At 48.1% G+C, this 13,612-nt stretch overlaps 1 protein-coding gene across 13 annotated transcripts in view; it reads right to left on the bottom strand.

The window, feature by feature from the left end:
* The window catches only part of Nav2 (neuron navigator 2), a 654,216-nt gene that overhangs the window by 25,293 nt on the left and 615,311 nt on the right, over positions 1–13,612 (bottom strand). For 11 of the 13 annotated variants that reach the window (XM_031386765.1, XM_031386769.1, XM_031386759.1 and 8 more), the window contains 6 exons: positions 12,913–13,058; positions 10,185–10,193; positions 9,629–9,801; positions 2,580–2,733; positions 1,418–1,580; positions 398–498 (listed from right to left, as the gene is read on the bottom strand). In XM_031386765.1, coding sequence (XP_031242625.1) covers positions 398–498; positions 1,418–1,580; positions 2,580–2,733; positions 9,629–9,801; positions 10,185–10,193; positions 12,913–13,058 — 746 coding nt within the window. The remainder of the gene's footprint in view (positions 1–397; positions 499–1,417; positions 1,581–2,579; positions 2,734–9,628; positions 9,802–10,184; positions 10,194–12,912; positions 13,059–13,612) is intronic. The other 2 variants (XM_031386760.1, XM_031386762.1) reach the window with 1 other exon arrangement.

Raw genomic sequence — 13,612 nt, 5'->3', positions numbered from 1 at the left:
ACCACCACCCGGCTGTATTTTTTTTTTTTTAAATGTATGGAACTCAGGGCCTTGTACATGCTAGTAAACACTTGGCTAACATGTTACATCCTCAAGATCCTCTTGTTAATTTCTCATAGTATCTAATTTATACATTAAGCTCTATCTATCTTAATTTATATATTAAGCTCTATTAAGTCATGTAGCAGCATATCAGGGCACATATTGGGTCCAGTATACTCTGCCATTCCAGCATTCCCTGGGTCTTAAAATGCATCCCCCTGTGAGTAAGGAACACTGTGGTGTCGAGAAAGGTGTTAGCCATTTCCCATCGCCTTAGGTTTCCAGTTAAGTTGCTAAGCTAGGCCATTTCTACCTGGGGAAAGGACAGGCGAGCAGGGAGAGGGATCCGACTAACCTCCTTCCACTTCATTGCCTCCTGAAAGCTGACAACTATCTTAACATGCCTGCCTCCTTCCTTCCGAGCCGAGCATTCACCAGTGTCATCCAGCAACATGTCTGCGAATGGAAAACATCAACAGCCTTAGGCACATGGGGACAGCAAAGCTGCGTCCCGACACCTCTGCCGCCTGTGGGCACCGGCAGCAGGACAAACCAGGTGTCAGGGTGCAGGGGAGGTGGGGGTGGGGATGGGAGAGGGCAGGATGAAGAATGAAATCACAAAAACTGATGGTGGGAAGACCAGGGGGCCAGCAGGCTGACAATGCATCTTGCCAGATGGAAGTGCAAGGGAGACTCAACCAAACAGCAGCAACGGTAGCATCATGGGTTAAAATAAATAAATAAATAAAAGCGTCAGCCTTGAAATGCTCACAAAGAAAACTCAAGGTGCATTCTGGGATGATGTGCCAGCCTGGAGTCTATACCCCAACAGTCAGAAGGCTGAGGGTTCAGACATGGCTTCTGTAGGACCTGCTACCGAGAGGTACACGGGCATTGGGCCTGCAGATCAACATTTTAACATGGATTGAGCAGAACTCAGCGTGGTGGGCAAGGAGAAACCCAAGTTCATGGTTTGAAGAATTTGGGGGTGCCGGAGCAAAGCATGAAGTACTCTAATGGCCGGGCTCATGTTGGTAGCAGATGCACACCCAGACACACACACACACACACACACACCCAAAGTGCACACACACACCTGCTACCTCACCATCAGATCTGTGGACCTGCTCATACTGGAGACGGGAGCGCCAGCTGCCGGCCTCCCTCTGCCCTCATGCCATGAGTCACTCACCCAGGCTGGTGGACTAGGCCTGCCCAGAGACTCACAATCCACTCACCCAGACTTATAGACTCGGCTGGTCTCCAGCTTGTGAGCCACTCAGTCAGGTTAGTATGCACTGCCTGCTCCTGGTCCCACGAGCCACTTACCCAGACTGGTGGACTCGACCTGCCCCCAAGCCTGTCAGCTACTCACCTAGACTAGTAGACTCTGTGAGGTTCAGGCTATGCTGGGAGAGCCCTAACGATTGCCTTGGGGAGGCGGAGATGGACACCTGGGAGGGGGCCCGGCTGCAGCCACTGCCTTGGGACTCAGACTTCAGTCGGTCATTCTCGGCTTTCAGCTTCTCGATTTCGCTCTGCAAATAAGGGAGAAACTGACTCACTAGGCGGATGTAATGAGTGGACTGAGCCTTTTCTGGAGAAAACATCTGGAAGTTCTTGGAAGGCACCAGCTAGTTAGGTGAGCCAAACTCAGGCACACCCTTGGAGAGAGTCAGCAACATGCCCCACCCTCCCTGTCATTCAAGACTCTGACAGGGCTCGTTCTTGTTTCATGGAGAAGGGTCTTTAGGGGTTATTCAGAAATTGCTTTTCTCAGGGTCTGCTGCCCGAGTGACCACTGTAAAAAGAGTCTTGGAGACAAAGATTTAAGAACTTAAGGAGCTGTTTGCTTTGTGACTCTGAGAAGCACACAGCATGTTTCTGGAACACACTGATTATGGCGCTTTCCTTTCCAGGAGCCACTCAGAGACAGGCGTTCTGGGATGCTGCTCTCCAGTGAGGTCTCATTTAGCACACTCTATTGGAGTCTCCCATTCTATAGTTGTCCATAAAGAATCGAATGCATGAAAAACCATGGTACAAAAGACTGGAATGCCTTCGGTCCACAGCAGAAGGTGGGGCTTGTAAGAACCAGTCTGTAGCCATCTTTAAAGCTCTTCCAGCTGCAGGACATGGAATGATTTGGGATAAGGGCTAGGCTGAGCCTTGGAGGAGGGGTCCAGTTTGGATTGACAGAGGAAACTCGGGAGGGAGGGGGAGGAAGAGCATGAGACAGGCTGTAGGGACACAAAGCCAGTTACCATAGTTCTCCATGAGCAGAGTGAGAAAAGTGGGGTTAGGGAAGGCAGAAGAGGCAAAGGGCAGAAAAGGCAGGCGGAAGGCTTAAAGGTCAGTGTAAAGGGACCACCTCTGAAGGAAGAGGCAAAGTGGAGCCACACAAGGTCTGATGTGAAGATTCACTCTCTAAAGAGAGGTGGCATGGGGAACAGCAATGGTCAGCACACCGACACCACCCCCTCACCCCGGGGCTGCTGCTCTGCAGCTTCCTGAGGCTCTGTTCAACATTCACTCACCTGCATCCTGTTCATGGCCTCTCGGAGCTGGTCCAACTGGTGAGCAGAGCTGAGCGCTTCCAGGCGGATATCTGTCAGCTTCATCTCCTTGTCTCTCAGCTCATTTCGTAGTTGCATGACCGTCTCAGCTTCGCTGTCCATACACTCGGAAATGCTAGGGGAAGAGGATGTTACTGGCAAAAACAGCTGAGTTCCTTCACTTGGTCCTCTCAGAGAGTGGTCCGCAAAGTTGTCTCTCTGAGGTCAACCATCACTCAGTGTTCAGAGCACTATCATAAACCACTGGCTCCTCCTCCTCCAGACCCTACCACTTCCTCATCACGAGGACCACAGGCAAAGCATCCAGAAGACAGATTTTTGTTACTCTACCTGTGTCAAGCAGTGGTTACAAGAAGGGCTCTGCTGTATCTTTCCCCAGCATTGCACTAACAGAGGGTAAGTAGAAACAGGTAGACAGGAGCAGTCTACCTTTGGGATTTGAGCACGTGACAGGGCAGACTCTAAGACTCAAAAGCAAAGGGTATTCTCCCTCCACCCCTGGCCAAATATGTGTGTGTGTGTGTGTGTGTGTGTGTGTGTCTGAAAGAGAGGCGAAGAGACAAAGAGAGACGGACAGAGAGAGAGAGAGAGAGGATTTAAATATATGAGTAGACAGAGTTAAACTGATTTTTATTTTATTCTGAAAACTCACTCCTTGAAGTGTCTAGAAAGATCTGCTGTTAGTCCTTCAGGCCCTGTCTGCTTCCTAGACTCATTTTTATAGTAAGTTGACAGCAGATTTGAACAGAAAGATCCAAGACAATGAGGTGACACTGAAGCCAAAGCTTCCTGTCAGAGCTCTTCACACAGTGTGGCCAGCTGTCTCTCGTCAGATCAGCGTGTGGCTACTCTACTCAGGAAAAAGCAAGGCAGGGCTCCTTGCTCAGCCGCTGGGGGTTTTATAGAACTCTTGCAAGTTCGTATGAGGTGAAAGACCCTAAAAGCCATGGTAAGTTGTAGCCTTTGGAAGGGACAGGTCTACTAAAATATAGTTCTGAGATTCCTAAAGGATGTTGGGTGATTGGGCATGACTTGGATTGAAGATGGGAGAGAAAGGAAAAACTCAGAAAACCAAAGCTCCCAAGTTGGAGAGCTGGAGTTGATGACTGCCTGGGAGACTGCATACTAGGCTTGGGAGATGGCAGCCATTGTCAGCCCCTCCCTAAAACTGTGTGCTGGCTTAGAGGCCAAACAAAATCTACACATGAAACAGGCTGAGGGCCCAACCTCAGCTGCCCGCGGAAGACATTCAGACAACTGTTCAAAGAGACACAGAGGCTCGAAGGACAGTCTAACCCTTGAATGGACTTGTCTTTCCAGGGCCGTTTAACTGGTCCTAATGTGAACTCTTTCTAAGTGACAAAATGACTTCTTATTTTGTCAAAGTTACCAATTAGCAAGCTGGGTGGAATGCCTGTGCCTAGAAACCTAGGTAGCGGAGGCAGGAGGATTACAAGTTCATAGCTTGTTTGGTCACAGAGTAAGGCCCTGTCTTTAAAAGAAGTTACTAATGGAGCCAGAAAGATGATGGCTCAGCAGCTGAGAGCACTGGCTGCGCCTTCAGAGGACCCGGGTTCAATTCCCAGCACTCACATGGCAGCTCACAACTGTCTGTAACTCCAGTTCTAGGAGATCCAACACCTTTGCACGCATGTACATGCGGGCAAAACATCAATGCACATAAAAATAAATTAATCTTTAAAAAAATTACTAACTACTAAGGGAGCAGCTCAACTTCAGTATCTTCTTAAATTGACACACACACACACACACACACACACACACACACACACACAGACACACACACACGAACTCCCCAGAATATTATTAGCCTCTAATGAATCTGAGTCTGAGTCTGTGGAACTCAATATCAAAAGACCCTTCCCCCAGCTCTTTGTGCTCAGGGTGGCCTATAGTTTTTAGGGTTGAATTGCAGAGACTATTAATAGTTTAATAGCTGTGCTCTAAGCCAGGTCTTGTTGAGAATGTGGGGTCTACTCTTGCTGCAAGTTTTGGGTCTGTTCCCTTGTTCTGCTGGGAACTCCACTCCAGGTGTTTCAATAGGGCCTGCCCTTCTCTAGAAAGCTCTCTCAGAGCTTCTACCAGACTACACAACTCGGGGGTTGCCTTGCAAGGTTTTGTCTATCAGGGATCCCACTAAAGGGGTAAGATATCTGTCAATCAGGGATTCCACTAAAGGGGTAAGATATCTGTCTTACTCCCAGATTTGCTCTGAGACTTAATCCCGAAGCTTTGCTTTAATGATGCCTAGAGATGGGACTTTAAGGATGCCATGAACATTAGATGAAGTCACAAGACTGTGGCCCAATAACTGAATGAGTGGCTTTAAAAGAAAAGAAAGATGGACCTATGTGAACTGGTTTGCTCCAGCCAGTAATCTCAAGCTCCCCAGCACCCCAACCATGCCAAGATCCAGCAAGAAGGCCAACCAAGTGATCCAAGTGGGGCTCGCATACACACCTAAACCGTAAGCTTAATGAATGTCTAGTCTATAACATACCCAATCTATTCTGTGCAGTCACAGCCACAGGAAATATCTTAAGATGCAAAGGGAAGAACACCGTGCCTTCTTCCGCTCTGGTTCTGCTCTGCCCCAGTTCCTTTAGAACTATACTGTTCTCGCATCATTCTGAGTGTTTAGTTACACCCAACCACACACAGTAGGTATACAGCAGTGTTTTCTGAAGATATCTGAAGCATATTTTTTGATTAACTCATATATTGCCATGATTCCAACTTTAAAGTGGGGGAGGATGGGGCCCAGAGCCACCATCATGCCCAAGGTCACACTATTTAAGCATGGCAATCCAGGATGAAATATGGAGAAAGGAGGGGGGGTCACTTAACTCTAGGTTCCTGGACTATAGCCAGTAGGCAACCAATGTAGGCCTCTCTATTCCAGAGACCACGAACTAAAGTGACCTGTTGTTTTTTTTTTTTTTCAGTCCCTAGTACATTATTCTCTCATTTCCCTCTCTGTCTTTCCAGAAGCAAGCTAGAGGCATACCTAATTTTAAATGCCTGGAGTGTGGGAAATGTGGCCTCCCACAGCTGCCATTGCCTTCACCCACAGAGGAGAGATTTCTCCAAGCCTAACCCCTCTGCCTTGGGCTTCATCTTTGAACTCCCTCTCAAACTTACATTTGCACATTTCTACAAACCTTTCAAGGTTGGACATGAGCATTTGCCCTCAGCCCACCCTTTGGAAAACGAGACCCAAAACAAATATCTCCATGTCCACAGAGGCTGTGGAATGTACAAAAAAGGGCAGGGGAGCTAAGAGCTGGCCCTGCCCCATCCCTAAGAGGAAGCTAAGAAGCGGCCCTGCCCCATCCCTATGGGGACAGTGGTTTGGACGGACGGCACTGTCTTGCTCCTCTCTCGTTTGATGCTGCAGCCTCCCTGCCTCTCTGATGGGCCACCCAGCGGCCTGTGGCTGGGGTTTGTATTCCCTCTCTAACGCAGTTCTTCCCTCTGCTCCTGGGTTTCCCTCCCACACCACTGGCCACTGTGCCTTTTCTTCTTGAACTCTGAATGTCCCCCCATCAGAGCTAGTCCTGCCCCTCTGCTCTTTCTTTCCAGTCTCCCCAACTCAGAGTTCCCACGTTTCCCAGATGTGCATATATAGGAGCTCCAGCTGACACATCCATAGGAACGTCTCCTGGGTGTCTCCTGCATCACTTGACTCAAGCAGAGGTCCAGATTGACACTAGTTGTGGTTTGAATGTGCAGTGGTCTCCTCCCTACCTCAACCTCTTGTGTTTGAACACTCTGTTCCCACCTGGGGCGGCTGTCTGGGAAATCTGTGAACCCATGAGGAGTTAGAGCCTCACTGGAGGATGTGAATCCTGGGGGTGGGCCTTGAGGCCTTGTAGCTCAGCCCCTACTTCCTTTCCGCTCTTTGCTTCCTGACTGTGGATGCAATGTGACCAGCCACCTCATGCTCCCACTTTCATGTATCCCCACTGTGATGAACGGTAGGTACCCTTTAAAGCCACAAATCGGGGAGCTGGAGAGATGGCTCAGTGGTTAAGAGCACTGACTTCTAGAGTTCCTGAGTTCAATTCCCAGCAACCACATGGTAGCTTACAACCATCTGTAATGGGATCTGATACCCTCCTCAGTTGTGTCTGAAGAAGCAATGGTATTTTTACATATATAAAATAAATAAATAGTAATTTTAAAACAAACAAACAAGAGCTACAAACCAGAAGAACCTTTTCCTTCATTAAGTTGCTTCTTAGGTATCTGGGTCACACCAATAAGAAAAGTAATGACTACACTACTCCACCCTACCTTATCTACCCCAGGCCCCCCTCATTCAATCCTGGCAACACCTCAGTGTCTCTAAATCAACAAAGCATCCACCACCACAGAGCTGGGGTTGGATGAAATCAAGAACTAAAACCTGAGAAAAATGATTCTGTCAGAAGAATATGCACAATGGTAAATAACAAAGCAGCTGAAAAGGGTGGGTGGTGGTAGGTGTTACTTTCTGCATGGAAGATAGGTGGGCCTTAAGGATAAGGTCACCTTAAACCCGAGGAATAAATACCCAGAAGGAGAGCACACTGGGCTGGGGACATGGCAGCATCAGAAGTTTGAGGAGAGGAGTGTGACTGAAGGGTTCGCAGGACGGAGCAGTTGGAGCACAGAAAGTGCTGCTAGTCTGTGATCTCCCCACCCTCGTCCCGTTCTCCTGATGCCTTGCACTGCCTTCCCTGGAACTCCCATTCACTCTGTCTCACCCTTCTGCCTAAAACTCCTCTGCGCCTTGCCATCACCCGCTGCTGTCCCTTGACCATCCTACCACAAGCAGGCTACCTGCCCCATGCTCCCCTGCAGACTTAGCAGCCCATTTCCACATCGAGCTTTTTACACCTGTCTCCTGTCCAACTGGACACAGCATCACTGAGCAGAGGTTCTTAGTCAGGGCGGGCTACCTGCTGATGAGGATACTCTGGCCTGGATTCGGGTGAGCCAGGAGGAGAAAGCTAAGCAAAGCTTCTGAGCTTCAAAATCAGGTTTGTCACAGCGGCTTGTGTTTCTGACCAGAACTAACCTGTGGTTCCTTCTGTTACAAAGTTCTCTGCTGGAGTACCCCACTCAAGAGGCGCCTCCCCTGACCACCCCATGAAAACTGGCTGCATCCCATATTCATTCTTAGAATTAACCCTTGGGACAAACTGCCTGGATTTTCTAGGCTTCTCTGATTACTGTCTGCTCATCCCACAGTAGATGGGATCAAGCCAACAAGGAATTATAAAAATCTGGGACACTGTTGTAACAGAACCAGGAATGGTTCCTGGTGTGTAGGGAGTAGTGGTGGGGTGGACTTGGGAGTAGAATAAACCGTAGTGTTCCATGTGGGGATATATGTATGCCACAAAGCATGGTCCTCCTGTGATGGGCATCAGGCATATGAGGCCTTAGTCCCTAAGGAACGTCGGACCTGATGGCCTGTTCTTACTAATCCCTGTATACCAAGTTCAAGTCCAGGAATTAAGAGCAGACAATGGGCTCCTTTCGTCTCTCCTCAGGTGACTGCTGAGTCAAGAGGCTCTGGGACGGATGGTGGAGACCTCTGCTATCTTTACATCCTGGGAATCCCATGTGAGAGGAGCCCATGCTCTCAAATTCATCTTCTCTTTTATGCAAGAGACTACAGCATGGCCAGAGCACACAGCAGGCCAGCTCTTCAGTGCTACCTCTTTCCTAACCCAGGTCCTTCCACTGGATTCTTCTCAAAAGAGGAGTGAAAGATCAACATGGAGACCCTTTGTTTCACTAAGGTGCATTCAAAGGTACAGATAAATTTAAGTGCTCGCTTCTCCATTCTGTCTTCCACATAATCAGTGTGTCATTCTATCTGCATTTCTTGTGGCCAGTGCTAAGGACCTGGACAGGGTATGGGGTACTATGCAGGCCACAGCCCTCAGGAGGCTGCTAGGTTATGCAGACTTAGGATCAGCTCCATAGACGTGGCCTCCTGGGAATGAAGGGTGGAAGACAGAAGCCATTCAATGCACAGGGTAGAATTGTCTCCCTCAAGAGTCATGTGGAGGAGATACACAACAGAGACCTCCAACAGAGAAACCAAGATGTACATGACAAATCTCATCCTTTCTCTGGTTTCTTGGTGGCTGTCCTGGCCATGACCATAGGTCCTCTCTTACACACTGTCCCATCTTGCTGATATCAACTCTCTCTGCAGGCCGCTTTTATCTGGTTCTTCACCAGGGACCCTAGGCCTACTGTAAATGCTCATGGGGGAGGCTTTCTGGGTGCTATAGAGAGCCAACCATGTCAGGTTCCGAGCTGATACCTAGACACTGAGTGTACATCCAACAGTCAGGATCTGGCCACCTCAAGCTATTTCTGCTCTAGGCTCTAGAGGAATGTGTTCTTAGAGAAGGCACAGGACTGCTTCCCTCCCCTCAACTGGAATGAGAACTCAAATCAAAGAGAAAACCGAGGATAGTGCCAGGGCAGATGGCCCTTCCCTGTGTAACTAACGACACCCATGTGTCTCAACAAACCAGCGGTGCCTCCAAAGAGAGAGGCTCTCAGTACCACCTGTCCTGAACTCCCCAAGGGGTGGCTCTTGGGATAAACCACTGTATGAGACCCAAAACAACCAACACCAGATTTTAACCAAAGAAGAAATGTACAATCTAGGTACCTTACCCCAGAGAAGCCAGAATTTAGGTAAACACTGCCTACATTCACACAAGCATCTCCCTTTGTCTCAAAATGGTAGAGGCTCTGCTGCAGCTGTTTATCTTGCTCAACCCTCAGCATGGGGTAAAGTGACAAGATGTACAAAGAGAACTTAAGAAGCCTGCTGCTGGGCAGTTGCTGATTATAAACAAAGGCACACTGATGAAAGCAAAGCCTGGGGGAGCAGGGCCATGCTGCACTATAAGACTCACAGCTACACAAGAGTGGGCTCTCGGGAGCCAAAGGTACTGTCTAGTAAATAGACTTACAGAGAGTTTGAGTGGGCGTTCCTCAGCAGTGGGGTAGAGCCTGTGGATCCATTGTGTGGCAATTTTGGTGAGGAAGGCAAAGAAGAATCTGTCATCTCCTCAATGTCTGAGTGAGAGGATGCTGACTTGGGGGACTTCTTCTTTCCGAAAGCTTGCTTGAAGGAGCTGCGTAACTGAATACACAAGATGGTCAGCCTGATAGAGGCGAGGCCCCGGGTAGAGGCATGCTTGCAAAAGAGCAATTTAACCGGACCACATTTCCCCCATCAATGGCAAAGGCACCCAACAGCTCTGTGGGATCAGTGCATTCGGGGGAGGGAAGTTATTTGGCATTGACAGCTCAGGATGGGCCTGTGGGGGGCATTCCATGCCGACTCTTTGTTCCAGAATAGATGCCAACAGCAAGACAGAGCCTGGCTCAGCGGGTGCATGTGGGAAGATGAGGTTACACAGCAATAAAGCAGGATGCTTGGATGTGGGGACAGATGCAGATGAGGTTAGTCATATCAATGGATGGGTTAGCTTGGTATCTGATATTAAACTTGGTCTCGCTTACCTCATTGACCTGCCAGAGAAAATGCAAGCAAAAAAATGGGGAAGGGGAAGGAAAAAAAGACAATTTTTAACAGAGAAAGCCAGTGACAGGGAAAGCGTAGGACTTTTCAGATGCGACATGGCTCCTAGTACACACCACACAGAGGCTTCTGGTGGGAGTGGGATGCTCGAACGGCATGGGCTGGGTCAGGGGCATCTTCTTTCATCATGAAAAGAAGGGGGAGAACAAGCTGGGAGGGTCCCTACAACCGGGACTCTTCCAGCTTCTCTCCACTTGCAATAGCTTCTCCTGCTTTCCTGAATGTCTGGTCACTTCCCTGCCTTGTCCCAACCATCTCTTATTCTGAGTGGCATCAGGATTGCACATCTTATTTCCATGGCAATAGGGAACTGGCTTCTGCATTGGCCACTTGGGTCTGTGCAGCTCTTTGCTGCATCCACTTAGGGGGTCCCTGGTCTGCTGCCATGAGAACCTGGCCATCTCACTTCATACTCGGGAATTTCATAGCTGCCACTGGAACTCATTAACCACCATGGAAAAAGATAACAGAAAAGGGGTAAGGCCATTCCCAGCCCCCAAGGCAGACAAGAAAATTCTGATGAGAACATGAGAATTAAACAAAATTCTCCAAGGGCCACGCAACATGGACTTTTTTAGGCTCCAAACAAAAATAACCATACTTCATCCCCAAAAAGATATTTTCAGAGTCATTTCCTTTTCCTGGGGCCATTTTTCCTTCAGAGAATATAGTCTAGGGATTTCCTTGCTTGTGAGTCATGAAGCCTCTCCCAGTGGATGTGTTTCACATCTGATAAGCTACTTGTCTAGCCTGTGGGTAAGCCCAGCCCATTGCCTTCTACTGATGCTCCTGCTTGCTGACAGAAGTCATAGAACCAGGCTTTACCACAGAAGCCAGAGAGTTAAACCTTCTAGTAAAGTGCCAGGTGAAAGAGGAGGTTCAAAGAATTAAGAATTAAGCTTTAGGGTAAGCTGAGAATGTCTATTATCTGTCCTTCCTGGCTTCATAAATAAGTGAGAATTGTCTAAAAGCAACATAAATAAGTTTCAATTCTTGGCTAGAAGAAAACAGCCATGAATTTTCATTTTCTTTCCTTAAGTAATAATACATTATTATATAAATATATTGTTATTATTATTATTATCATCATCATCATCATCATCATCATCATCATCATTATTATTGTGTATGTGAGGGGTACAAGTATACCACCATGCATGCGTAGATGACAACTTTATAGATAGAGTAGGTTCTATCTTTATGTGGGTTCTGGGGATCAGACTCAGGCTGTCTGGTTTGTATAGCAAGTGTCTTTACCTGCTGAGACACCTCACTGGCTCTGTACTTTTCAGAGATAATTTTCTCATCATTTTGAGAATCTGACCAGGCTATATTATCAACTGCATATTAGAGGTGGAAACATAGGCTAATCTCCCATCACAGCAAATGGGTTGCTAAAAAAAACTTTTAGCAGCCTAAAGAAAAAAAAAATCAACCAGAATAATAAGAGGATAGCACAAAGATGGCCTGGTAGATCACCTCCAAGGTGAGTTACCAACAACCAGCATCATGAAAGCCCAACTCCTCTGTTGCTAACTAGACCTCGCCACCCATCCAAGATGACACAGATGAGGAGATGTGTATGGATGGCAGAAAGGACATGACGCCACATGAAACATGACAGTGTCAGAGCTAAAAAGGGGCTCTGTGAGCCTGGCCACTTCAGATCTACCCAGGGTATTCTTGGTAAGAAACACGCCTCCCTCACCGCCTTGAAGCTGTGACGGTCATCATAAAGCTGGCCAGAAGTGCTTGGGACTCTCTGGGAGAAAGCAGCCTTCCACACTCCAGGCAGAAAAATCAAGAAGCAGTTTAGGATTATGGGTGGCAACTGTATTCGACTCAACATTCTGGAGTACAAGCCTAAACTCGGGGCCCCTGACCCCATAACACTGACAGTATGAAATGTACTTATAGAACATGCTTATGAAATTCTCGGTGAGAATGTTGATATTATACAAGGCAACTACATAAACAACAAACAAAGACAACCCAGCAGTGGCAAACACCTATAATCCAAGCAATTAGAAGGCAGAGGCAGGACTGGTACAAGTTGGGGCTAGCCTGGTCTATATAATGAGTATGATGCCAGCTAGGCCTGCAAAGTGAGTGAGACCTTGCATTAGAAAAAAGTATATATCTCGACAAGTAAAGATTATGGTTAAGGATGAGATAACTACTGATATATGCTCAAAGAACTACCTTGGAACTAAGGGGAGACTCTGAGCAACTTTGCTAAAGGCTGCGGGGAGGGGCTATATATAGCTCAGTAGGGGAGCACTTGCCCCTGAGTTTCATTGCCAGGACCAAGGACAAAAATATTAATAAGGGCAAAAGACCCACTGAGCTCTAGGGTCTGTGGCCAATATAAGATGAGAAAGAAATGACATCTACATGAAATGAAAGATGGGCACATCACATGGTCTCATGAGGAGAAAAAAAACCACAGGTGGGACTTATCAATGCCACTGTTTTGCTGAGCACAACGTTGGTTTGGGTAAAAGGCCTGCCCCAAAGCACTTCCTTGGATCTGCTCTCCAAGGGTCTGTGGTTCTGAGGCTAGGAGGCAGCCTGGGCTTTATTTGGGGACATTTATTCTGAGAAAGACCGCGATGCAGTCCCTGGGAGAGTCTAGGGATGCTCACTCACCCAGTTTTTCCTCTTCTTTTTCTTTGAGTCGCTCTCTATGTTGCTGCCCACGCTTGAGTGGCTGGTGGCGCTATTGATACTGGAGACGCTGTCAGAGGAGTGCTGCCGGCGGATGCGAAGGTCTGTAGCCTGGGCACTGCCATTTCCTGGAGAGCGAAAGCAAGGCATGTCGCCCATGAACCTTAGGATCCAATCTTGTATCCCCAAGAATGCCTCCTCTGACTCTAGGGCATTTATACTGAAGCATCATCGCCTCTGGGCCCCACTGCTGGTGTTAAGAGCCTTGACTGGTAATGTCTGTGCCCTCCCTCTTTCCCATGGGGTTTATCACCTTGCACATTACAAAAGCCTACGGAAACTCTCCCAACACCAGCTCTCTAAGTTTTGACAGAGAGAGAGAGAAGTGCTTCGAAACACGGTGGTATCCCCAAGTATGGAAGCCTACCCTCTGTTCTCTTCTCTTGGGTCCCACTAGAGATGGCACCCAGGCCTCAGGCATGGGGTTCCTGTGGTCTCTCCTGAACTGTAGTCTGCTCAATTAACTCCTTTGATTGCTGTAGTCCCGCCCTGCCTGCCTCCTTTTGGCCCTTTAGAAACACCAAGCCCACACCATCTCGGGCCATCTTCTCTTCCCTCCACCTCCAGCGCTCTTTCCTCTTCATTCTGTAATGGCCAACTCTTCTAACCCTTCCTACCTCAA

Source organism: Mastomys coucha, unplaced genomic scaffold (genome assembly GCF_008632895.1).
Source record: "Mastomys coucha isolate ucsf_1 unplaced genomic scaffold, UCSF_Mcou_1 pScaffold21, whole genome shotgun sequence".
NCBI classification, from domain to species: Eukaryota; Metazoa; Chordata; class Mammalia; order Rodentia; family Muridae; genus Mastomys; species Mastomys coucha.
The sequence above is the reverse complement of the archived record's forward strand: the minus strand, read 5'-3'. Positions and strand labels throughout refer to the sequence as shown.